At 38.7% G+C, this 27946-nt stretch overlaps 1 protein-coding gene across 1 annotated transcript in view; it reads left to right on the top strand.

The window, feature by feature from the left end:
- The window catches only part of pgm5 (phosphoglucomutase 5), a 43396-nt gene continuing 15450 nt past the window's right edge, over window positions 1–27946 (top strand). Inside the window, exons 1-9 of the mRNA XM_067413588.1 lie at window positions 1–599; window positions 4473–4635; window positions 5441–5587; window positions 5692–5817; window positions 5900–6090; window positions 6341–6495; window positions 19073–19188; window positions 26001–26136; window positions 26497–26680. Of these exons, the coding sequence (XP_067269689.1) occupies window positions 342–599; window positions 4473–4635; window positions 5441–5587; window positions 5692–5817; window positions 5900–6090; window positions 6341–6495; window positions 19073–19188; window positions 26001–26136; window positions 26497–26680 (1476 nt within the window). The 5' untranslated portion in view covers window positions 1–341. The remainder of the gene's footprint in view (window positions 600–4472; window positions 4636–5440; window positions 5588–5691; window positions 5818–5899; window positions 6091–6340; window positions 6496–19072; window positions 19189–26000; window positions 26137–26496; window positions 26681–27946) is intronic.

The following is a 27946-nucleotide window of genomic DNA, read 5'->3' as shown; positions in this document are numbered from 1 at the left end:
TCTACCCTCCCTGCCTTTTGGCAAGCAAACGTGCGCGTGACAGTTCCAGAGAAGAGTCTCGGTGAGCGCAATAACTTATCTCGTAATCTTTCTTTGCCCTTTCACCCATTTGTTCTGTATTTTGCGCCACTACACCAAGGTTTGTCACGGTGCGATGAGAAGACAGCTGTCGTACTCTAGGTTTCCAAAAAAGCGTCACGGGACGCGTCTCAAATAGTCCACTCCGACTGAAGCGCACTGCTCGCCGCCTCCGTGAACTTCTTCCGTTGCTTTTGACGAGACTTAGAACATTTTACCACACCTCATTTATTTTTTACCATCCCAAAGATTTGCAGAAGATCATGGAGACTAATCCTATACCCATTTTGACAATCCAAACGACCCCCTTTGACGACCAGAGACCAGGGACAAATGGACTGCGAAAGAAGACCGCTGTTTTCGAAAGTAAAAAGAACTATCTTCAAAATTACATCCAAAGTGTGCTGTCCTCCATCGACTTGCGGGACCGTCAGGGATGCACTATGGTGGTGGGCAGCGATGGAAGATACTTCAGCAGGGCTGCAACTGAAGTCATCGTTCAGATGGCAGCTGCCAACGGGGTAAGGTGGTGTTTATATTTTTTTATATATATATATATATATATATATATATATATATATATATATATATATATATATATATATATATATAGTATGTTTTATTTTGTAGGCTATATCATGGAGTTAATGTTTTTAATTCACTATTATAAATGTTTAGTTTTCATTTATAAATGTTATCAATTTTAATATAGATTTTTAAGTCTTAAAATGCATTGTTCATTATTTCCTACTAAACTTCCCATTTTTAGTATAATTAAAAATACATTTACTTAGCCTATTTATTGTCTGTATAATAAAAAGGCATTGTTTATTTTTTTAATGTATTTATTAAATATAATCAAATATTTTTTGATTTTTGACCTATATAATCAAAATTGTGACATCAGATTAATTAAAGCCCATTTATATTTTTTTATAAATGTTATGGATTTTCTAGTCCTAATAAAATGCATTTATTAGGTTTTCTTACATATCAAAAGGTAACATATCAGTCCAATTAATTACATGTATTTAATAAATATTATAGATTTTCTTCTTTTTTGTTTATTTATTTGTATCCTAATAAACTTTATAGATTTTGTAGTCTTACCTAAAAAAAAAAAAGTTGAATTCTTCATGTAGGTTTTCTGACCTTTATATATAATCAAAAATGTAACATCAGTTACATTTAAAGCTCATTGATTGATTGATTAATTGATTGATAAATATAGATTTTCTAGTATATTTGTTTATTTATTTCCTAATAAACTATATCAATTTTGTAGTCTGTCTAATAAAAAACTAAGTGATTAGCTTAATAGATTTTCTGATCTATATAATCATAATGGTAAGTAACATGAGCCTATAGTTAGATTAATGAAAGCCCATTTATTTATTTATTTATTTTAGATAATTAGAATATTCATTTTTATTAATGTTGCTGTTGTTATATGGTTATTATAATTTCAAGTGTCTGAAAAATGTACAAGTTCAATATCATGATTTGTTCTGTGTTTATGTTTAAGAGTTAAACACAACAAACTCAGCTTATAATGGCGAAAGTTTTAAAGCTAAATCTCTTTCCTGGCCTGGTCAAATCCTGTCTTATCTGTTGTGCCATCCCTCCCCTGTACACTCTTCCTGGAGAGCCGCTATTTCCCTTGTTTTGACCCTCATTTTCATGTCTGAACTACGGGGAAAGCCAGAATATATGGCCACGAGCCATGATGCTTCATCAACTCTGTTCATCAGCCTTAATAGCATATTTTATTGTGCTTCTAAGATATAATTTAGTTCAGTCTGCGCATAAAGCCCAAAGCTCTCATTTTTTGATGCTCTAAATACTGTTATTCCCTTTTTATTATACAATACAGCCACATTATTCCTCCCTCCTTAAGTTTCGTTCTCTGTATCAGTGACATTCTTTATAAACTCGGTAGCACTCAGAGACATGATATACAGACGTTGTGTATCCAAAAGCATGCAGCACCTTATATGGATAAGCTGTTCAAAGAGTGCTGGGAATACAGTTCACACTCATAGAGCTTCAAATAAGAGATGCATGAAAAAGTGACAGGATAAGCAAAGCTTCAGTCAGGTATTTAATTAGCATATTACAAACAAACAAAAAAGACTAGGGTCAGTGCACTTACTCATCATTATAAATGCTTGAGTGAGAGATGCCAAATAACTCACTATTAATAGAAAGTGGCTGATCTTGTAAAGCTTAATGAGTCACAAAGTTGCTGAGATGTCTGAGCTGCTGTCTTGTGAGCTAGAAAGACGGAAACAAGCAGTATCTGTCGATATTCAGAGCGCTTGACAAATGGGGTTGCAATTTATGGATGCTAGGATTGTATGTCAGGTCTGCTTTGAATACTTAGGCATTGTTAGCCTGTATTGCGAGTAAACCCTGCACACGTATGTTTAGTTTTGTCCCTGAGTCAGCTCATCAATCCCACAGGAATGAGCTACCAGACAGATGTAGTTGTTGATCTGGTATGCAGCAGTAGCCATGACTGGCGCCTCTGAAGGGTGCAGGTTTAAAGCCCACCACATGTTATGATGACCCCTGGTGAAGGTCCTGAAGTAAAGAGGCTATTCAGGATCTAAAGTACACTTTTACACTTTTCATTTAAAAAATGTATGACTTTCATTATTTTGTGGGACATATTTGTACCTTATTTACCCCTAGAAGCTTCATTTGAGTATACCTTATACACCAATCAGGCATAACATTATGAACTTATATTGTGTTGGTCCCTTACCCGTCGAGGCAAGGACTCCTCTTGACCCCTGAAGGTGTGCTTTTATCTGGCACCAGGATGTTAGCAGCAGATCCTTTAACTCCTATAAGTTGCATGGTGGGGCCTCCATGGATTGGACTTGTTTGTTCAGCACATCCCACAGATGCTCGATTGGATTGAGGTCTGGGGAATTTGGAGGCCAAGTCAACACTTCAAACTCATTTTTGTGCTACTTAAACCATTCCTAAACCATTTTTGCTTTGTGGCAGGGCGCATTATCCTGCTGAAAGAGGACACAGCTACTGTTTCCATGAAAGGGTGTACACTGTCTGCAACAATGCTTAGGTAGGTGATGTGTCAAAGTAACATCTGCATGGATGGCAGGACCAAAGTTTTCCAGCAGAATATTGCCCTAAGCATCACACTGCCTCCTCTGGCTTGCCTTCTTCCCATAGTGCATCCTGGTGCCATGTGTTCCCCAGGCAAGCTATGCACACGCACCAGGCCTTCCACGTGATGTAAAAGAAAATGTCATTCAGCAGACCAGGCCACCTTCTTCCATTGCTCCGTGGTCCAGTTCTTATGCTCACGTGCGTTGGTGCTTTTGGAGATGCTAACCTAGCCTAGAAATCTAGACGCACCCTAGCGGCAGCAAATCTAATCTGCCCGCGAGTGTCGTCTAGCAACTCTTAATACCCTTCTGAGCTGTAAACGCCAAACTCTTGTCGGGCCAATCACATCGTGTATAGAGTCGGTGGGCGGGGCCATAATGACGCCGGCCGAGTTGCGTTTGTGTGCTTCTAGTTAACACAGAAACTGGTGAACGGCGGTCTTTCGAATCAGCTTTGACCGCAACTCTGGAAGACTTGGAGTTAAACTTTTCTTTGATAAAAGAACAAAGAACGGCACTGAAGTCATTCTTAAAAAGGGAAGATGAGTTTTGCCGTCCGGATACGGTGAATGTTTAATCTATCAACAAGCTCTGCTTCACCTTCGTTGCTCTGGTTGGTGTAGCGCTATCCTATCACGTGCAGAGGGAGTTTGAAAGACAACCGTTTATCCCGTCCCTCGGATTGAGCCCTGTCAATGGTGAGTTTCCAGACCAAACATCTTGATGTGGGTCTGGCTTGTCAGGCTAGCTCTAACCCAGTTGTCTAGCAATAACAATTTGGCCCCTTTCAAACTCTCTCAAATCCCTACCCTTGCCCATTTATCTTGCTTCTCACATATCAACCTTGAGGACAAAATCTTCAGTTGCTCCCTAATATATCGCACCCACTAACAGGTGTCATGATGAAGAGATCATCTGTGTTATTCACATATTTTCAATGTTATTCTGTGTATATAATGTTATGCATGATAAGTGTATAGTACTACACAAACTAATATGCACATTTTAGAGCTAGTATCTTAAGTATAAATATGCACTTTTACATTTTTACACTTGCCATTTCAAACCTGTATGACCTTTTTTCTACACCCAAATGTTTTCTACACCCAAATGTTTTGTTTTTGTTTTTTTAAATGTTTTTTTCTACAGTGAGAGTCAATGGAGTCTAAAACAACATTGGACTCCATTGACTTTCAATGTTTGAGGGAAAAAAACTGAGATAAATCAAACTTCACACCAATGAAATCTTGTTTTCAGATAGGACGTCTTGTCATTGGACACAATGGGATCCTGTCCACCCCAGCAGTCTCCTGCATCATCAGGAAGATAAAAGCCAGCGGTGGGATCATTCTCACTGCAAGCCACAGTCCAGGAGGCCCAGGAGGAGATTTTGGGATCAAATTCAGTGTCGCTAATGGAGGTGAGAAGATTACATAGACATTACAGCATGAAAGCACCTTCAGAATGATTATGGTGGCTGTACTTTCAATATGTAATATTATAATATCAGCCTGAATCGCTATGCTAATGATGTCATGACCTCAGCTTAACGCTACCTTTTTGTAAGCTGTCATGAACAACTATTTACAGAAAACAGTGAAATCCAAGAGGAAATATCTTCTCTGGACATGTACTGTCATATCTATGGACCTAAATAAATATGTCTGTAAAGAATTTGTTTTTGGAAGAAGTCTATTTTGCTTACGTCAGTCTTCAGTGTCACACATTCTAATATGGTGATTTGATGCTCAAGAAACATTTCTTCTTATTAGCAATGTTGATAACAGTTGTGCTGCTTGATATTTTTGTGGGAACTGATATTTTGCATGATTATTTGATTAAGAGAAAGTTCATATAAACAGCATTTATTTGAAATATTTTTTTATAACGGTGTAAAGGTCATTATGTCACTTTTGATCAGTTTAATGCATTCTTGCTAAATAAAAGTATAGATAAAAAAAGAAAAAATGACTGACCCTAAACCTTTAAATTGTAGTGTCTGTTATCATCATATTTAAATCCACCTGCATTATAGCCCATGATGGATGGATGGTTGGATCCATCCATCCATCCATCCATCCATCCATCCATCCATCCATCCATCCATCCATCCATCCATCCATCCATCCATCCATCCATCCATCCATCCATCCATCCATCCAACATGTTGTTGTTTTAATATTTGAGATGTTTTGATCAAATCGGCCACTGTTTCTTGTTCCCAGGGCCTTCTCCAGACACAGTAATGGAGAGGATCCATCAGGTCAGTCGCACACTAGAGGAATACGCCATCTGCCCTGACCTCCACATAGACCTGTCCCGTCTTGGCCGTCATGACTTTGACTTAGAGAACAAGTTCAAGCCCTTCAGAGGTGAGCGGTATAAACTTACTCCAGTGCTTTAATTTACCGTTATCACAAACTTCATGTTTACACTCATGTACTGAACATAAACATGTTCTTTCTCTGTTTTCCAGTTGAGATTGTGGATTCAGTCGAGATCTATTTAAACATGCTGAGGGGAATTTTTGACTTCGGTGCCATCAAGAACTTGCTGACAGGTCCAAAACAGCTGAAGATCCGAATAGATGCCATGAATGGAGGTAAACTCTTGTGGACAGTTGCAAATACCTATTTGCAGTTTATATCTGTATGTAGAGTCAATCTTCATGTCGTCTGTTTCAGTTATGGGGCCATATGTCAGAAGAATCCTATGTGATGAGCTCGGGGCTCCAGCTAATTCTGCTGTTAACTGTGTCCCTCTGGAGGACTTTGGAGGCCAACACCCCAACCCTAACCCTGCTTTTGCTGCACCTCTGGTGGACTCCATGAAGGGGGGAGAGTTTGGATTCGGGGCTGCTTTTGATGCAGATGGGGTGCTTATGTCTTATCATTTGACAATCATCTACAAATCATAATTATAATCAAGAACATGTTGAACAAAATTATTGCTGGATTATTTCCAGCATCTTTGTCAGGGTCTTGTTTTAATTGCAGTTCTTTATTAATATTTATCAGTTTTGTGTTTAACATACTTTTTAGATAAAAATAGGATATTATTTGTTTTGTCAAATTAGGACAGAACTAACTGTTGTATAATGTTGGGTATGTTTGTCTTCTGTACAGGATCGTTACATGATTATGGGTCAGGATGGGTTCTTTGTGAGCCCTTCAGATTCACTGGCAGTGATGGCCGCAAACCTCTCTTGCATCCCTTACTTCAGTCAGAGAGGAATCAGAGGATTTGCCCGCAGTATGCCAACCAGCACGGCCATTGATAGGTAAGAAAACCTTGCTAATTTACAGACTGTGAAAAATGAACCAATTTTAACTAAAGAAGACATTCAGAGAAATGTAGGTGTTGTAATAGATATGAAATATGATACTGTAGAAATGCCATTATTCACAGATATGCTGCAGACTTCTGAAATTTATAAAGTCATCAACAAAAGTTGCTCAAACCACTCTTTTCGAATAAGAACGTACTATTAAACCTCTCACAGAATTACCCCGTTGAGCTTTACTTTTTACTTTTAAATTCAGCATTATGCTGTGCTGAATCTTGAATATTAGGGTGTAACAATATACCGTGTCACGATATATCGCAATACAAAACTGCAACAGTATGCATCATGGATATATAGAGTCTGTACTGTATATAGTTCACCCAAAATGAAAATTACAGTCTGAGGAAAAAAATCAAGTTGAGTTTTAGTGTCAGTACTACATTAAACTATACACCGATCAGGCATTAAATTATGACCACTAAAAAGGTGAAGTGAATAAAACTGATTATCTCTTCATCACGTCACCTGTTACTGGGTGGGATATATAAGGCAGCAAGTGAACATTTTGTCCCCAAAGTTGATATGGGTTAGAAGCAGGAAAAATGGGCAAGCGTAAGGATTTGAGCGAGTTTGACAAAAGCCAAATTGTGATGTCTAGATGACTGGGTCAGGGCATCTCCAAAACTGCAGCTCCAAGGGGTCTAGTGGAGTCAATGCCTCAATGGGTCAGGGCTGTTTTGGCTGCAAATGGGGAACCAACACAATATTAGGTCATAATGTTATGCCTGATCAGTGTATAATGTTGAATATAATATAATAATGTAATGGGGGAATATTTGTTGTTCCTGATAATGCCAAATGTCTTATTTTACTAGTAAAAGAGGCCTACGTTATTTAAATATATCTAGTCAGTGACAGAGTGCAAGCATATTCATCTAAAATAATTATTTTTTTCAGCTTTGGAATCAGGATTTTATTTATTTTTTATTCTGTGTCATCATTAGGACAATGCATTGTGTTACCAGCATTATGTTTAAGCCTATTCAATTCCACCCCAAATGTAATACCAAATGTAGAATTTTTTTCAACAGTAATTGTTTTGATAATCTTTTACATATGTCTTGGAGTATCCTAGTAATATTGTATCTTAAATTTAGTATCGTGATATGTATTGAATCAATACATGAGGGTATAGTTGCACCCCTATTAATCCTGTACTTAACTGATTTGCTTGCACTTGTATTCAGTTCACTGCCAAAGAAACTGGTTGCTTCTACTTAGTTTTAAAATCATTTCACACAGCTTTCCACCATTTATTTTCTTGACATTTGTTCACATTTGTTTGTCAAATTAAGAGACAGTGACATTATCCCATAATATACTGCGAGAGTTCAGAGTGGTTTAAAGCCAGTCAACTCTCTAAATACTGAATAAGCTGATGATCAGGGAGGAAATCATCCATCAGGATCTTTCCACTATTTCGGTTAGTTTTCTTGTGACACTGACCGGTAAAAGTATTAGTGATGGGGTCAGAGGTTACAGTGTGGAGACTCACTCCCTAAGAATAACAGTGTTAGCTCAACCCTGCTCTCCTGTGGACATCATTTACCCCTCTAAAAATAACTTTCAGGGTGCATCATGCAAAAGACCTGTCTGCTTTGAGACAGGATCTTGTGCTATGAGAAATTAATAGCGATTTCATACAGTTACATGATATTGGTTTAATGTAAGGTATAATTTTGGGGATTTTAAAATACTTTTTCCTAATCCACTTAGTTTCTAGCTTATTTTTGTAGCTCTGTGGTGCTATCAAAACATTGCCCAGTCTGACTCAACAATAGCTCAACCAATGGTGTCAGTTGGGGGCGGGGTTACCTGTTTTGCGTACCAATGGGGAACAGAGACTATTCAAAAAACCTGTCTGAATACAATTCTTAATTTTTTCAGTTCTGTTTGACATTTAGCCTGCACTGCTACACACTTCAGCTTTAAATTAGTTTAAAAAAATAACAGTACCAATACCACTTCTCTTCTATGCATTAAGCTTTCAACTTTCAGCAATAACATGAACCTGACTGATCTTAAATGGCCTTATTAAAGGGATAGTACACTCAAAAAGGAAAATTCTGTCATCATTAACTCGCCTTCATGTCGTTCCAAACCTGTATGACTTTCTTCTTTGAAACTCAAAACTTTTTTTTCCTCCTTTTTCTTTCTTGTCCATACAATATAAGTCAATAACCTTAACGTTTTGGTTACCAACAATCTTTAAAGGGGGGGTGAAATGCTGTTTCATGCATACTGAGCTTTTTACACTGTTAAAGACTTGGATTCCCATCCTAAACATAGACAAAGTTGCAAAAAAATAAGTTGGACGTTTGATGGAGTATTTCTGTGTCAAAAATACTCCTTCCGGTTTCTCAGAAGTTTCGAAGAGTTTTTTTCAAGTACGAGTCCGCTTGACGTCAACAGGTCGGAATGTCCTTGTATGGGCCGTACGGGCTCTTGTCCCGGAAGGGTGCGCGCGCGCAAGCAACCAGAGCGAGAGCAAATGCACAGCGCCCATAAACACTGCTCTCACTGCTGTCTCAGGACTTCACCAAATCAATAACGTCACCAAAGAAGTGTGTTTTTGATGGAGCGGTGACTATAAAGGTTCATGATCGTGCTTTGGAAGCAGGCGGTGAGTAAAACTGCTTCAAATGTCTATGTTGTTGGCTATCGTCGTGTGAGTAAACATCAGTAAACAACACGATCGTATAGTTAATTTATCAATGAAGCATGCGATGTAACTTATGGCGTGTGTTTAAATACATTTGTTTAGCTGACCACTATATGTGTCTGTTTGTTTATTGTAAAATCACCCCAAACATAAAGCACGTTCACACAAAGCACATTCAAATGCACTACTCACTATAAAATGTACTACATTGTTTTTCTATGTAACACTATAACAGTCTGACGTGCAAAAACGTTTTGCTTGCTTCTGCTAAGGTTTAGTCGCATACAATAGTCCATAAACCGAATCATGTCCTCATAAACTGCGAGTAAACGCACACAAATGTTGACAGGCCACTAAGTACAGTACATACCACAGAGATGGACGTCCTGATGTCGCTGCTTCTCCTGTTCAATTTATTTCAGCCTCCGGATCCGATTCTGGATCATATATGTATTAGTTGAATCTGATTGATAGCCATGGTTTATTTAGGGTAATGTTTTCTTTACCACGCTTGAGGATTTCAGCTTTCAGAAGCTCTCGTGCAGTCATTCTTTAGCTCCGCCCACACGATACACCTACAGACGCTCGTTTTTTTCCGGAAAGACTCGGTACAGCCTATCTTTCTTTTATAAATATAATAAAACGAATGACTTTTCGGACTCTATAGGTACTCAAGATTGACATGAGATTGACTGAGTGTTTCGAACCCCCCACCTTTAAAATATATTATTTTGTGTGTTTCACAGAAGACAGAAAGACAGGTTTGGAATGACATAAGTAAGTTATGATGGATTTTCATTTTTAGGTTAACTATCCCTGTAATGCTGGCAGTCAAATAGGAACTGATGTTATTTAGCACACCCAATCAGTCATTAAAAACAGCCAGAAAGTGCTTATTGTGTCATAACCCTAGAATTAAGTGTGATTTCTTTACATCAATATTGTTTTTGTTCTGCGACTCATTATTCACTTCCTGCAGGCTTTGCGAGGTTAATTCAATGTCATTAACACACTGTCAATGAGAGTTTAACTACCAGTGTGGCTAAGACAAAGAAAGAGAGGCTAAGTCTACATTTGGCCTGAGTTTGTACCTTATGAAGTATAGCCATAGCTAAGCAGGAGTGTCATGTTTTCCATTCTGTAAATGATAGTTAAGAATGGGTGCTCCCAGCCTAGAAACAGTTCTAGATTGTTTCCTTTTTCATTCTCTCTTACGCTACCCTCCAAATTTAAGCTGTTGCCTTCCAGGCAGAAGGTGCGGTCTCTTCATGTTACATCCACTTCCTTTTGTTCGAATGTGACCATGGCAGCATGGAAATGGCAGGATATGTACAGTAGTTTTGGTTTTTGCAGCATAGTAAAGTTCAGGTTTGGTGCACCTGGTCCCAGATAAGTGGTGGATAAGGGATGGATGGATTGGATGGATGGATGGATGGATGGATGGATGGATGGATGGATGGATGGATGGATGGATGGATGGATGAATGGATGGAGGACCTGCAAAGACTTCTGACCAATAATGGAGTAGTCACACACTTTTTGGTCATATTTGGTCAAACACTATTTACTAAAAATAATATTTTGTATGTTGGAGCCAGTAACAGATTGGCAGGAAAATGAAAACTATAGAAATGAAATTGGCCAAAAATATGCAATGTTTAGCCCTGTTTTATAAGGCTACTGATATGACTGGAGACTTCATCTCATGTACATGAATATGTATTTGTAAAACAGTTAATAAGGATGAACATACTTTTTAAATGTTCACACACACCATATATTTTAATTCACAACACTATTAGGAAAGAGAATCGAATCAGAAAAAAACCTGACCTTTTTTAATTAGCCATTGAAATGAACGAAGAAATGAAACATTTTTACAAGTACTTAAAAGTCAGATTTTATAGTGCTGGATCTGGTGATAGAGAATAACTCTATCAATAACTCTGTCTCTGCTCATGAATCTTTATCATTCTGTCCAACTAATCTGAACTGTTTTTCTAAGGCGTGAATGTCTCCTGGGGTGTGAGTTGTTGAAGCGAGGCGTCTCTGCTGCTGTAAACCTTTTTAGGCGACGAGCGAGCTCTAGGCTGTGGCTGTGTTTATACAGTGGACCTCTCAGGAGTGTGTGTTTGTTAAGTGGCAGTGGAGATTATCTGCTGGAGCATGTGTGTGCTGTAGGTCTGGTGTGTGTTTGCAGCTCTCTGTATTATATGTGCGCGTATGTATATGTTTAAGGATGTAAGGATGGAAAGGAAACATCTGCTGTGCTCTCTACACGTGGGAAGGGGAAGAGAGAATGTGTGCTATCAATGTGACCATGCACTGAGGATGAACTGCTGAAATATGGGGAAATTACACACAAGAAAATCCAGTCAAACTGTTAACTGCAGTCCAGTGTGTTTGCTGTCAGTCTGTGCATTAATGGTGGGGATTTTAGGTGACTTTTTCTGCAGGCAATCGTAATTAGTCATTGAGTAATTCACTGAACTAATTTATTCAACAGCATTGATGCATTTAGGAACAAAATAAGCAAATGTCTTAAAGGGGGGGTGAAATGCTGTTTCATGCATACTGATCTTTTTACACTGTTAAAGACTTGGAATCCCATACTAAACATAGACAAAGTTTCAAAAGTTAAGGTGGACGTTTGATGGGAGTATTTCTTTGTCAAAAATACTACTTCCGGTTAGTCATAAGTTTCGGCAAGTTTTTTGAGATCATGCGTCCCCTTTGACGTTAATGGGGGCGGAATTTCCTTGTATGGGCCTTACGGACAATTCTACTGGAAGCGCGTGAGAGAGAGAGAGGGAGAGAGCGAAAGTAACAGGCTACGCCCATCAAAGCGCTGGCTTGTAGGATGCTGGACAGGTGATGTGCACATAACAATGTCACCAAAAAAGTGCGTTTTTGGTTGCCAGACCAAGACAGTCCTGCACAGATTCCCCAAAAACCCCGCGTTAAGGCAACAGTGGATGTAATTTGCTTTTCCGGATCAGCAACTGAGTTGCGCGAATGTTTATATCTGTTCGCTGCATTTCGGTGCCGACTGTTTCATAAACAAGGCCCAGCTTGACACAGGATTTTCCGATCGCCTAATGCTGAATGATGGAGCAGTCCCAACGTTAGAACCGCAGGCGGTGAGTGAGACTGCTTCAAATGTCTGTGTCTTTGCCTATGCTCATCAAGTAGCCCAAACATCATCACGTATAGTTAATTGATCAATGGAGCATGCGATGTGTAATGCGTGTACATTTGTTTAGCTGGCCACTATATGTGTAACTTTATGTTTGTGTATTGTAAAAGCACTCCAAACAACAATACACAAAGAGGGGGGAAATATGTTGAACTAAATAAGCGCGCTTCTTTATTCAAATGCGCTACTATTCCGTGTCTTTCTATGTAAACACTTAACCTGCCGTGCAAAACCAGTCCGCTTACTGTCTACACAAACCACGCGTAAACACACAAACACACGTGCACAACTGCACTTCCCACATGTACACCTTCAAAGACAAAAATACGACGATATAATTCAAGTATAAATATGTAAATAACACAAGCCGCTAAGCATATTATATAGTTAGTGTATAACTTGTACCACATAGAGACGTCCTGCTCTAGTCGTTTTTGCTGCTGCTCCTGTTCAACTGCAGCCTCTGGGTCTGATTCCGGATCATAGATGTATGGCTGTATCTGATTAAAAGCCATATTTTTATTTTTAATAAAGTTTTTTTCCCGCTGTTAGGGATGACACAGCTTTACGACGCACTCGACTCAACACAATAGCAGCAGCGCGCACACGTCATTATTTAGCTCCGCTCACACGACACGCCCCCACCCGCTCGGCTTTTTTCGGAAAGACTCGGAACAGCGCATCTTTCTTATATAATTATTAAAAAAATAAAGACTTTTCGGAGATATGCAGGATGCAATGCTACTCTATAGGTACTCAAGATTGACATGACACTGACTGAAACTGAGTGTTTCACCCCCCCTTTAAACAAATCATTGAATCATTCACTTATGCCGAGTTCACATTGCACGATTTTCAAAGTGGTCTGATCACTGTTCTTTTCATGCTGCATGGCTATCTGCAGTAGCATTCAGTTGCTGCTATGTGCACATTACACAATGGATCGGCGACAGGGGGTTTCACACTGCACGCCTTTACAAGAATCGCAGACAACTCTGTCCAGTCTGCAAACTACGTTTCACAACCAAACACATGCGAGGAAAATATAACTAGAATAGAAGTGCTAAGGAAATATAATGCGTGTGTGAGACTGGAATTGTTATTAAAGGGTTAGTTCACCCAAAAATGAAAATTCTGTCAATAATTACTTACCCTATGTGGTTCGACACCTGTAAGACGTGAAATCTGATGGCTCAGACAGGCCTTCATTGACACCAATGTAATTTCCTCTCTCAAGACCCATAAAAGGCACTAAAGACGTCGTTACAAAGCCATCTCACTACAGTGGCTCTACAATCATTTTATGAAGCGACGAGAATAGTTTTTGTGCATACCCCCCCCCCCCCCCCCCCCCCCACCACCACCACCACCTAAATAACGACTTATATAGTGGTGGGCCGATTTCAAAACAAAGATTCAAATGGTTATAAATCAGCGTAACGATTCAGGATTCCGATCGCCAATGTCATGTGATTTCAGCAGTTTGCCGGTTTGACATGCTAATCATGAATCAATACGTGTCGAATCAATCAATAATGTGCCGATTTGCAGTGAAAAGGGAAAAAAAGATAATGGAGGCGGTAATAACTGAGGAGATGCAGGGAGTTCTGCATTGTGTGTTCTGCATAGAGAGCTGTTAATGTACTGCTGTTGTGGCAAACAAATGTTGTGCTTTTTTTCTGTTTGATATAATTGCAAATATATAATGTTTTTTGTTCACAACAGCGGGAGAGATATATGGCGCCGATGTATGGCGACATGCTACGAGCCTCTCTCACGCCGTGCTTAGTTTTTAACTTTTAGGCCCATACACACCACCTTGAGTGTTCACACCCAAGCAATTTTCACTGGCAATGCGCCGAGTGAACGTGCAAATTCAGTAGATCCACTCCCGGTACACAAGGTGGTGTACCACTTTACGCTTCTGACACTTTACGCTTGTCACGCAGAAGAAGAGGAGAGACAGTCTTTACCTGCTTGTTCACGTGCTTCACTTAATGTGAACTTTCGATCTTGTGGACTTACAATGGCCACTGTGTGCATGTGTCCGTTAAAGGGATAGTTCACCCAAAAATCAAAATACTGTCATCAATACAATGGTAGTGAATGGTTCTATCTGCTTTGTTAAAAGCATTCTTCTAAGTATCTTATTTTGTGTTCAGCAGAGCAAAGAAACTCACACTGTAGAGTGTCCCATTTTTTCATTTAAGCCTAAAGAAAGGTGCTTGTGAGCGTCCCCTTTGCAGGCTGCTATGTGCCCTCGATGCACCCTTCAGCTGACCCTAAGCTTAGCTGAGCTGAGCTTTTCTAACAGACCGCCCCCAGACAGTTAGAGTTGGCACTACATACTCAGCCTCTATAGTGTTAAACCCCAGATGTACCTCAAGGCTGCTGTCTCAGTCCTTCATTATATAGTCTGTATACCTGTGACTGTATTGCAAAACATCCCACTATGTATTGTGAAATTGGCAGATGATACTACTGTGGTACTCATTGAAAGCAATAATAAAGCTGCCTATATAGAGATGAGGTGAGTAATTTGATCATGTGGTGCCACAGAGTCCTAGCCTGACAAGCCAGACCCACATCAAGATGTTTGGTCTGGAAACTCACCATAGACAGGGCTCAATCTGAGGGGCGAGATGAACGGTTGTCTTTCAAACTCCCTCTGCACACGATAGGATAGCGCTACACCAACCAGAGCAACGAAGGTGAAGCAGAGCTTGTTGATAGATTAAACATTCGCTGTATCCGGTCAGCAAAACACCGAACACATCTTCCCTTTTTAAGAATGACTTCAGTGCCGTTCTTTGTTATTTTCTCAGAAAAAAGCTCAACTCCAAGTTTTCCAGAGTCGTGGTCAAAGCTGATTCGAAAGACCGCCGTTCGCCAGTTTTTGTGTTAACTAGAAGCACGCAAACTCGGCCGTCGTCATTATGGCCCCGCCCACCGACTCTAAACACGATGTGATTGGCCCGGCAAGAGTTTGGTGAATACAGCTCAGAATGGTATTGAGAGTTGCTAGACGGCACTCGCGGGCAGATTAAATTTGCTGCTGCTAGGGTGCGTCTAGATTTCTAGACTAACAGAGTCCCTCAATGTGGGGAAAACGAAGGAGGTCATCATAGATTTCAGACCAAAAAAAAAAGACTATATTAATAACTCGCCAATGGAAATTCTCAATACCTTTAATTTCTTAGGCATCCACATTTCAGACTTCTTCTTAGGGTCGTTCCATATCAGTTGTGCCATTTAAGCAGGCACATTAGAGGCTTTATTTCCTCAGGTGTCTCAAGAAATGTGGTATGTCCCTTAACATTCTAGAGAATTTTTACCGCTGTACAATTGAGAGTATACTGACTTGTAGTGTGGTTTGGCAGGGTTACTTCACTTGACCTGAAACCTATGACAAAGGTGGTCAAAGCAGCATCTTAAATCATTGGGGTTTCACTTTTCAACTGCTCCAAAACATTAAGGCATTAGGTATTATGCTGGATTCTAGACAAAATCTAGAATCACAATTTGTCCTGTCGGCGAGTGAGAATTATGCAGTGTGAACTCATCATTAACCAATTTGTTCAGCAACACTGATTTATTTAGGACTGAAAAAAGCAACTATCTTTAACTACTGCATATATACTATATACTATACTTTAACTATACTGCAAATATAAGTCACTTAGTCATTCAACAACGCTGAGGCCTTCAGGAACAAAATGAGTGACTATCTTTATGAAAGAGTTATTAAATATGCACTGAACTGATTTATTTAACAACACTGATTTATTCTGCAATTCCATTTGGTGATGCTAGTGAAGCAGAAATGACACACTTGATATGAAATTATATGAATATTTTAACTGAAATATGCATCAAAAGCTCATTATTTGTATAAGCTTAGCATTAAGACACTCTTTTAGTGTTTGTTGTTGAACTCTTTTGGTCATTGTCCGTGTGTAATGCTACTCACAAGATTAGACTTTATAAGGACTTTATAAGTTCTTAAACTATTTGTTTATATTGTAATAAAGCAATTTCAAGCTCTATTAGTATTCGAATGTTCACTTTAAAAAAATGTAATATACCTCGGAGTAAGGAATGTAAATGGAAATCATTTTAGTACAACTGGGGTAGTTTATAAGCTTAATTAGACTGCCTGTCAACTCATGCTAACATTATGCCAGTTGATAATTGAGTTTTATTGCCAGATTGAGGTTAGGAACAGCTGCTGACTTTAAAACTCAGCTGAGCATGTTATTTTCCAAAGTTTTGGGTTCTTTTCGACAAAATTGTTTAAAATCCAGTCACACCCTCATGAACACATATGCATGCAAAATATTTCCGATGCAAGGTTAGAGATAGCGCTGCTTGTGTTGGCCACAAATATGAGAATAAATCATCGAAAACAAGTCAACAGGTCAAAGATTCCAGTTTGCTGTCCGTGTGCCAGGGTTTCCATTCTACTCCATTTCCCTTGAGTCAATAACACTTGTTTTCCCATATTTAGTAATTCCACCCATGAGTAAACAGCTGCATCCTAACTCTCCTCATTTACATCGGTTCCCTGTCATCTGTCCCTTCATCTGATGGGATCTCAGCAACTCATTACCCACAATGCCAGATTACAGTGTCTGAAAATAGTTATGAATCTAGCCAACTATCCAAGATCAACAAACAGAGAAGGAGACTTGTAATTGCGTTCCTCCTCTTGTTTTCTCGATTTTATAATCATGCATTATTACAGTTCCCAAATTGAAAACTTGCTATCTTAAATGTAGAATGACAATATTTGTTCAGAAGTAGGCCTATATTTTCAGTTTCTGTGACAGCTTGCAGGAGTTTGACAGTATAAGCAAGTTAAACAGGTGTAGACTACACACCGATGATTAAAGTACTGTTTGCTCCTCCAGGCACATGGCTGAATCTCAAAATAAATGTCAGCCAAAATGTCAGCATGGCTTCGTTCTGCTTATTGCCTTATATAGACACTGGATTGAGAAGACAAAACGCAGTTTGATTCATGAATCAGGACAGATACTAAATGTACTACCAATGAATGTGTAGAAAGCTGTAGAAATTAGCCTATATCATTACCTCAACATCCATTTTCTTTCAGTCTATAATTTCTATAGCCTGACGTGGTCATACTCAATTCAAGTCAGAATGTGAGTCTGAAACTGGTCCATTGGGCTGTGATTATGGGGCGTGTTTCAACCGAACCAGGAAAGAATTGGATAGACCTACAACCAATCAGAGCAACAAAGTGAAGCATTGTCAAATGTCAGCAGACAGAGCTCAACTGCACTGTGTTGCCAAGTCCGCGTTTTTTCCATAGGTTGAAGCGACTATTATGTGATTTATAGACCCATGAGTGAGAATATTAGCAGGCAACCTTGCCAAAACACATTTTACCCCCCAAACGCCATTTTTTCCCCGGAGAACCAACCCCGAGAAGCTATTGTTTAGGGCTAGTAGTTGGCGGGTATATATAATATTTAAAAATATATAATGCTGTATTATTAGTTTTCCCAAAATATGATATGTGTGGTAATATGACAAAATCTGCCTCTAAAAAACGACTCAACCACAATATGTACATTTTCACCACTAGAGGTCGCTTAATTAAAGCAAAGGTGTAGCTTGATGGTGTATTGATTTCGCAGAGCTTTTATTATGCCGCAGACGCATGCTCTTGCTTATTCCGTTCATGCGTATGTGAAGTACAGCAGCGCTGTTTTATCATATTAGATGCATTTGAGTGTGTTAAAAGCTGATATAATGCTACTCTGTGTGTTCGTTCAGCAGCTACTATGAGACACTTGTTGCACACTGTAAGCTAGCTCGATATTAGGCATGGTAAAACATGGTACTCACTGTAAAATGAGATTTAAACAATAAGACTAACTTTGTTGAGCTATATAACAAGAGATTAGTTTTCTGTTGATGAATGTATCCAAACAGTTGCTATCCTGTCTAATAAAACACATAATATATTAAAGCGTCTTTAGTGTTTCCATGGTTTCTACAAAATAAAATGATGAAATCGACGGTAATGCAGGAATTATGTCATTGATAGGTGACGCACGGATATAGTCCTGATAAAATTGCTATTTTTCTGGATTTAAACTTTCTTGGCAACAATGGGAATAATTTAAGTACACAAGTCAACAAAATATATAGCACTGTTCTAGGGTTTTTTGGATATTGTAATCCAAAAATCTTACATATTGTGCCTTTAATCTGATTTGATAATCTTTTTATTGTTTCTGAACAATTATACTTTTTATAGTGTAAAGACGTTTATGATGATTACTTTAAAGATAACCATAAAGATGTAGCTTAAAAAATCATTAAAAATTTTTTTTAAAATATTGCAGTCTGATAAAGATAATGAACGATAATGACACAGAGGAATAATATAATTGGAATCACTTTCAGAATTATTTTTTTCCTAGCTGATGAATGATGAAAACAATGACAGTTAAGTAGAATCTAGAGGCCTACTGCTTGAGCATTTAAAGTGGAAGATGACATGAAGTGCGCACTGTGGACATTAATATCGTTATAGTTATCTTTATGGTTGACGTTCTTGGTGTGTACAGGTCTTAACATTGCAATGGAGTAGCCTACTCATGCTTCCTGTTTGTTTGCAGGGTTGCTAAGGCTATGAAGGTGGCGCTTTATGAAACTCCCACTGGCTGGAGATTCTTTGGAAACCTGATGGATTCTGGGAGGTGTTCGTTCTGTGGAGAGGAGAGCTTTGGAACAGGTGGGTGCCGTCAGAGTCTGTGTACTTCTCTAAGAGCATATAAAAGCCCGTCTCAAGCTCTTAGAGTTGAAAAGTTAATGTTTTGTCATTATTTACTTCTCCTTATGTTGTTCCAAACATAAAACTATGATGTTATTTTTCTGTCAGAAACACAACAAAAGCATGTTCAAAGGATTGTCTTATGTTAATGACATTTTCGGAGGTAGCTTTTTGTTGGTACATGCCTTCTGACATTATGACTGCGTCCAAAATGGAGATATTTTATAAGTGTTCTGCTATTAAAGGAAGACAGGCTGCTGAATCATCTGAGATGGTGAGAAAGTGAGAGTGGTCTCTGTTGGCAAAAGCAAACTAATACTCCTCTGCTTTTCTCATAAAAGCGCACAGCGTGGGGGCACAGAAGAAGGAGGTAAAGGAGGGAAAAGAAAAGAGATTTATTGGATTGTTGTGGTTTTAGTTCTCTAAACCCACACAAGAGCTGTTGCGTGATAAACACAATCAAAACTTTCATCTGGTCAATTGCATTTTGTTTTTGCACCATTAGAAGCACTGCATGTTATATAACATACAATGATCAGGCATGACATTATGACCTTCCTAATATTGTGTTGGTCCCCCTTTTGCTGCCAAACCAGCCCTGACCCATCAAGGCATGGACTCCACTTGACCGCTGAAGGTGTGCTGTTATCTGGCACCAAGATGTTAGCAGCATATCCTTTAAGTCCTGTAAGTTGTGAGCTGGGGCCTCCATGGATCGGACTTGTTTGTTCAGCACATCCCACAGATGCTCGATTGGATTGAGATCTGGGGAATTTGGAGGCCAAGTCAACACCTCAAATCCGTCGTTGTGCTCTTCAAACCATTCCTGAACCCTTTTTGCTTTGTGGCAGGGCGCATTATCCTGCTGAAAGAGGACAGACACCAGGGAATACCGCTTCCCTGAAAGGGTGTACATGATCTGCAACAATGTTAAGGTAGGTGATATGTGTCAAAGTAACATCTACATGGATGGCAGGACCCAAGGTTTCCCAGCAGAACATTGCTCAAAGCATCACACTGCCTCCTTGCCTTTTTCCCATAGTGCATCCTGGTGCCATGTGTTCCATAAGTAAGCGACGCATACGCACCCGGCCATTCACGTGATGTAAAAGAAAACTTGATTCATCAGACCAGGCCACCTTCTTCCATTGCTCCGTGGTCCAGTTCTGATGCTCACGTCCCCACTGTTGGTGCTTTCGGTAGTGGAGTCCCACCATTTATCTAAAAATGGAGTCCACCAAAAGTTATCTTTTTCCTCTATTTTGCCCTATTCCCTCCCTATTCTAGCTTAGGCTACTGTGTCCAAAACTTTACATTTCAGCCACTTGCGTTTCTTCGCCTCTTCATGAGGGATTGCTTCCTACCGTAAGTTGTTATGTCACGAGTTGTAAGTCGCTTTGGATAAAAGCGTCTGCTAAATGCATAAATGTAAATGGACATGGGTCAGCATGGGCACCCTGACTGGTCTGTGGCTATGCAGCCCTATATGCAACAAACTGTGATGCACTGTGTATTCTGACACCTTTTTTTTATCAGAACCAGCATTAACTTCTTGAGTAAATTGAGCTAGCTCGTCTGGTTGATTGGACCACACGAGCCAGCCTTCACTCCCCACATGCATCAATGAGCCTTGACTTCAATTAATTTAGATTTTTTTTTTAAACTAACAGGAACTAAAAGCTAACAACAGCCTTTTCTTATATAAAGGTGACATTGAATTTTTGTTGTAAATGCTTGTATATTTCCTTATTATCCAGCTTTTTGTTTGTATGCTTTTTTTACTTTCATTTTTTTTACTCTAATCTTTTTCGACTTTTATTTAAATTTTTTAGTTTTTACTAGTTTTAAAAAAATTTAATGATTAATTTTTATGAAAACTTTCAGTATTAAAATGAAAATTTGGCTTTATCATTTCAATTTAACACTTTGCTGCTAAGCCAAACAGACAGAAAATAAAAAATGTTAAATCAATTTCATATGAGATATGATGTTTAAAAATCTAGGTAAATAAATATTTGTTGGCCATTTAAAACCCCCCACAAAAAACAATTCTGTGATGTAGGTAGGCTACTGTATAGGCTATTCACGACACTAACACAAACACTTTTATTTCTTAAAGGGATAGATCACCTAAAATGTGGTCATTTACACACCCTCATATCATTTCAAACCCCTTCTTTTAAGTCTCAATGTTTTTTTATTTTCTTTTTTTGGTTATTTCATTTACTTCTATTATGTAACCGTCCACCGTCCAACCGTCCATTTACCATCCACTAGGCCAAAAGTGCCTGTAGTTGTAGAAACTCCGTGAAGGTGAGCCCCTGTCTGGAATGGTTGTGTTTTGGTTGGCAGCTGAATGTGGAATAAGCAACTGGCACTGAATGATGTTGCTGGGCAGACAGACGCTTGGCCCTGTGGGCGTCAGGGTCGATCTGTAAAGCCTCTGGGGTTTTACACCGTCACAAAGACCTTGAGTGAGACACGAGGCATTGTCTGGAGGTGTCAAAAGAGCAGCCTGCTCATTATTCACCATGTTTCTGACTTTGCTGTTGGATTGTAGTGCTGTCATGGGTCATTTGTCTAGCGTTTTCTTTTTTCCTTCCTGTCAGTTGAATTTTCCCTACATGCATTATTTTATCTGTTGAGGCAGGTATCTGGTTCAAATTGAGTGTGTTTATGGAATATTGGCATTAAGGAAGTTTCCCTTTTGGCTGTGAACCAGGTAATTTCTGCGTCACACTTATTGTTTGTTGAGCTAAGGGAAAGTTAATGGATAGCCTAATAGTCGGACAAGCTGAGGTTGAAATCTGCTTTTTGAACTGTATTGTATTTTGTTGATTTGATGGGTCAAACTAATTGTACAGCAATGTTACATCGGCTTTCAAGCATCTTTGGCGGCTGATGTGATATGCGGTAGGCCTGAGCATTTTTTAGTTTTAGTCACACACAGAGAACAGCTGTCAGATACACTTCTTCTGACATATGATTAAATGAAATAAACCAGATCAAAGAACAAAGTCATAGTGAAGATGTCAAGCATAAATAAAGCAGATGAAGAGTTGATCAGACGAGTGAGGGATCTCCAGATTTAAATCTCTGTGAAACCCTTCCGGCAGTGTTTCCATATCCATAATCGGAGGAGGGTGTGCTTACAAAGGACTGCAACTTCTACACTGTAAAAAAAAAAGTCCGTAAAAATAGGGCACAGTGTAGGCCTTACTGTATTAATGAAGGAATTTTCCGTATTGGTTTTTTAGAGGTGTTTTACCTGTATTTTGAATTACACATTGCATTAGTTTGTGTTTTAAGAGTTAATGGAAATTTCCGTAAAATTACTGGATAATGTACTGGCAGAAAATTACCAGTAGGCTATAGCCTACATTTTCCGTTTTTATTTTTTACAGTTTAGTGCACCTCTTGAGGCCAGAGGTATGAGCTCTTTAGGGCTGTAAAAACGGCTGAAAAACTCGATTCTAAATTCTTTCTTAAATATTAGCAAAATTCGAATGATATTCGAATTCTAAAGGCTGTATTGTCTCTTATGCCCACAAGAGGGCACAAGCGAGCGCAACAAACAAATGTAAACCAAATCAAGCGTCGCATCTTTTATTAAAATGAAATGATATTCACTTTTTAAAGTGCATTAACTTTTCAAACAATTGTTATTAAATAAAATATAGTTTCATTAATGAGCAATAGGGAAAATTAGGTAACAAAAGTGCATAAAACTGCAAGTGCATAAGTAACCCGGGAAAACATGTTTTAACAGACAACGTAATGTGAACACAAAATAGCAAACTGACATTCAGAAACAATCCATTTCCACTCACTAAACATCTTATTGTTTGTCAAAAACATCAAACTTTTTTGCTGAGGTATGGTCAAGTATGTCTTTGCCAGCTGCAATATGTGGATTAACGTTACTGGCGGTATGATTTTTGCCACCCACTGAGAGGATTTTCATCTTCAGGTAGCATATCTTCTCTTTTATATCCATCTCATGCTCCTCCAAAGCCCTGATTGCCGCCTTCTGCACTGCTCTGTGTCTGACTGTAGGCTATACGCCATTCAACAGGCTTCCAACTCCTCCCCAGTATTTTCCCCCCACCTTTTTTCAAGTGAACTACACAGCACTGTACTATTCTGGATAAACAAACCACGTCACTTTTGTCATTATCTTGTCTCACTTGCCTCTTCCAAAAATTCGAATGCATGGTTTTTGCATTTGAAAGTGCATTTTTTGTGTAAATTCGACAATTCGAATGTTGAATATTCTTTATTTGACAGCCCTACAGCTCTTTACTAGCTGAACTCTATTACACTCACCCCCTTAATCTCACCCATCCGGGTCACGGCACCAATGCAGCCCCTCCAGTTCTACTCACACCACTCCGATCTGGATTCAAACCACCATTTCCAGCATGAGAGGCAGGTGTGCAAACAAGGATGCTAAAGAGTGCAGCCGTTAGCATCAGTTGCTTGGCATTGGCAACCTTGCAAGAGAGTGAGGTTTACCTGCACAGCTCTTAATTGGCCTGCATTACACTCAACCTTTAAACCTCAATTCTATCCATGTCACGGCACCAATGTAACCCCTCCAGATCTAATCGCATCGCTCGGAGCAGGATTAGAGCCGCCGTTTCTAGCATGGGAAGCGGGTGCACTAACAAGGACGGTAAAGACTGCAGCCAGCATCAGTCGCAGGGGCACTTTTAAGCCAGGGGAGTGCGGTTTACTTTCACAGCTTTTTACTAGCTGGCCTCTGTAACACTCACCCCCCTTAAACCTCACTCCTATCTGGGCAACACATTCTCACACCCAACTCGTCACATATGGATGCTTGACCAGGACCCTTTGTCGTCACTTTTCAACGAACTGGGCGTACCTTTATTGTCAATTTTCGACGCGCTGGGTGCTCCATTCATTATAATGAGAAACCTTTGCCGTCATACACAGACACACTGGGAATGGGAATATTATCGTCATGGTGAAATTTATTTTTTTATTTATTTTTTGAAATTATTTATTGGTTTATAATTTTGCCATTATGACATGTTGGAGTGTGCTTCTCAATTAAATCAGCAAGCATAATTTCATTTACATTTATTTTATTTACGCTATTTAGACACATTTTAACATGATTTCATTTACATTTATTTTATTTACGCTATTTAGACACATTTTAACATGATTTCATTTACATTTATTTTATTTACGCTATTTAGACACATTTTAACATGTAACCCAACCCCACCCCATCCCTAAACCTACCCATTTGTGTGAACATGATATAAAACACAGGATATAACATACGACTGCATCCACGAGTTATTCAAAAAAGTTAAATAATAAAGTTAAATAATAATAATTAAAAAGTTTTCCGAGGCCAAACGATTGATTTGCATGAAGAAAATCCCCAAAAGCGATCAGCATCTCCATTCTCCGAAGATCATGAACACATCAAATTTCAAATATTGCCGCCCGTACTTCAGATTTCATAGTGAAATTGCATTGGCTCTCATATGTCTTGTGACCAATTGCGTCATTACGTCAGCATTGATTGTAAAATGTCATTGGCTCTCCTGTGTCTTGTGACCGATTGCGTCATGTTTAAGAGTCTTTTGAATTATTTGAATGAGATATGAATGAGTTCGTTCACGGGGCAGCGGGATCATCATTTCAGCGATTAAAATATCAAGATCAACTCTGTCCTTCACATGAAGACATTGTATGACTTCAGAAGACTTGGAATGCAACATGAGCTAATACTTTAATACTGTTTTGGTCAGATTTTGCAATAAATACTTGTGACTGTACATTTATTTGCCTGGTATGTGTTTTATATTGTTAAGATGTGGGTAGGTTTAGTGTAGGAGTTGGGTTAGTTGCTCCAAAATATAAAAGTAGCCTTTAAATGTTAATAAAATCATGTCTGCTTTTACAAACGCAAAGAATTAAATGCGTCTGTGTATGACGCCAAAGGTTTCTCATTATAATGAATGGAGCACCCAGCGCGTCGAAAATTGACGATAAAGGTACGCCCAGTTCGTTGAAAAGTGACGACAAGGGGTCCTGGTCAAGCGTCCATATGTGACGAGTTGGGTGTGAGAATGTGTTGATCTGGGTCATGGCACCAATGCACCCCCTCCAGTTCTACTCACACTGCTCCGATCGGGATTCAATCAGCCGTTTCCAGCATGGGAGGCCGGCGCACTAACAGGGACAATAAAGACCACAGCCACTAGCGTCAGTTGCTAGTCTGCTTCTTGAAGCCAGGGGAGTGAGGTTTACCTTCACAGCTCTTTAATAGATGGCCTGCAGTGCATCAGCCTGAAAATCATTGCTTTTTTAGAAGAAATTAATAATACTTTTTTTCAGCAAGGACACATTAAATTAAATAGATTTTATAAAAGATTTATATTCTTCTGAAATATCAGTTCAAGTTTTTTTTAAAGCAGCACAACTTTCTTGAGTACCAAATCAATATATTATTGTGATTTCCCAAGGATAATTTGACATGGTGGCTACTGAAAATTCAGCTTTGCCATCACATAAATACATTACATAATTCAAATATATTCAATTATAAAAGTTATTTGAAATTGTAGTAATATTTTACAATATTACCGTTTCACTGTGTTTTATTAAGTAAATGCAGCCTTGGTGAGCAGGAGACTTCCTTCAAAAGCATTTAAAAAAAAATCTTACAGACCCCAGATTTGTGATAGTGTAGATGAAATATAAAAATGAAGCTCTTTGTCTGTCTCTTTCAGGATCAGACCACATCCGGGATAAAGATGGCCTGTGGTCAGTTCTGGTATGGTTGTCCATAATGTCAGTGCGTAATCAGGGGGTGGAGGAAATAGTGAGAGATCACTGGGCCAAAATGGGACGCAGCTACTTCTGCAGGTGAGCAGAACCACATAAGAATGTTCCCAGGCAACAGTTCCTTCCCAAACTTCATTTCTAACATCATTATCCATGTCTCTCGGGACTTTTCAGGATATTTCTTTGTGTATGCAGTACCCACCCTCTCAATGGATTTTCCTTTGAGAATAAGTAGACAGCATCATCAGTGTTTTTCCCTTTCTCATACATGTTTCCCACATTCACCATATTTAGCTCTACTTATAGATGTCATATGAAATTTTGGGAGCGCTCCAAAATAGTCATGAAACAATAATTTATTACTGTAGGTATTAGGTTACATTTGTAGTCTTTCTTGTGCATTGATAGTGTTTGTTGGATTTATTTCTTTATATCTGCTAGGTTTGACTATGAAGGAGTGGATGGCAGGGCAGCGTATTGCCTCATGAGAGATTTGGAGGCTGTTATCACTGATAAAGCTTTTACCACTCAAAAGTTTTCTGTGGGCAATAACGTCTACAGTGTGGAGAAGGCTGATAATTTTGAGTACATCGACCCGGTGGACGGCAGTGTGTCAAGGAAACAGGTCAGTTCAACACCTTGAGATGACATGAGAGATCCTGTCGAGTTAGTCACACTAAACTTTGTGTTTTATTTACTTCCAGTTATACACATGCAAACACAGGAGATTGGAATCACTTCTTTATTATTGTTGTTTATTTGGCAAAATACGGTGTTGCTAAATAGGTATACAGTGCATTTTCAACATTCAGCATGAATCTCTTATGCTCACCAAGGCTGTATTTATTTGATACAACTACAGTAAAAACAGTAATATTGTGAAATATTGTTTGGATATAAAAAAGTTTTCTATTTTAATATATTTTAAATGTAATTTATTGCTGTTATGACAGCTTAATTTTCACTATCATTACTCCAGTCTTCAGTGTCACATGATCCATTCTAATATGCTGATTTGGAGCTCAAGAAATACTTGATATAGAAATCTTTGTAACATTTTGTAACGTCTTTAGATTTTATGCATCATTGCTAAATAAAAGTATTCATAACTTTAAAAAAAAATCCCCAGACCTTTGAACAGCAATGTAAATGTAAAACACACACACACGCACACACACACACACACACACACACACACACACACACACACACACACACACACACACACACACACACACACACACACGCACACATGCGCACACGCACACACGCACATGTCGTGTTTCCATGTTTTATGGGGATTTTCCATGGGCGTAATGGATTTCATACTGTACAAACTGTACATCCTATCCCCTTACACTGCCCCTGCCCCTAAACCTACCCATCACAGGAAACATTCTGCATTTTTACTTTCTCAAAAAAACTCCTTCTGTGTGATTTATAAGATGTTTTCCTCATGGGGACCTAAAAATGTCCCCACAAGGGCAAGGATTTCGGATTTTGCCGTCTTTGTGGGGACATTTTGTCCCCATAACGTAGGGATTACCAGGCCACATCCACACACACACACACACACACACACACACACACACACACACACACACACACACACACACAAACATTTGCGCATCACAATTTTATAATGTACAGTATGAGAAATGGATGTTTATTTTGAGCTTGACATTTAATAGTGTTATAAAATTATTAATATAAAAAAATAACTTTATATAGCACATTTCATACACAATGGTAATTCAGAGTGCTTTACATAGAAGGAATAAAAATATTCAAAATTAAAATAACAATATAAAAAATAAAAATAAAAATTACATAAAATATATTAAAACGTATATTAAAAGTAATCTAAATGAGAGAAAAAAAGAAAATGTAT

This window comes from Pseudorasbora parva, chromosome 13 (assembly GCF_024679245.1).
Source record: "Pseudorasbora parva isolate DD20220531a chromosome 13, ASM2467924v1, whole genome shotgun sequence".
Lineage (NCBI taxonomy): Eukaryota > Metazoa > Chordata > Actinopteri > Cypriniformes > Gobionidae > Pseudorasbora > Pseudorasbora parva.
Note: the sequence above shows the minus strand (reverse complement) of the source record. Positions and strands in the feature narration are given on the sequence as shown.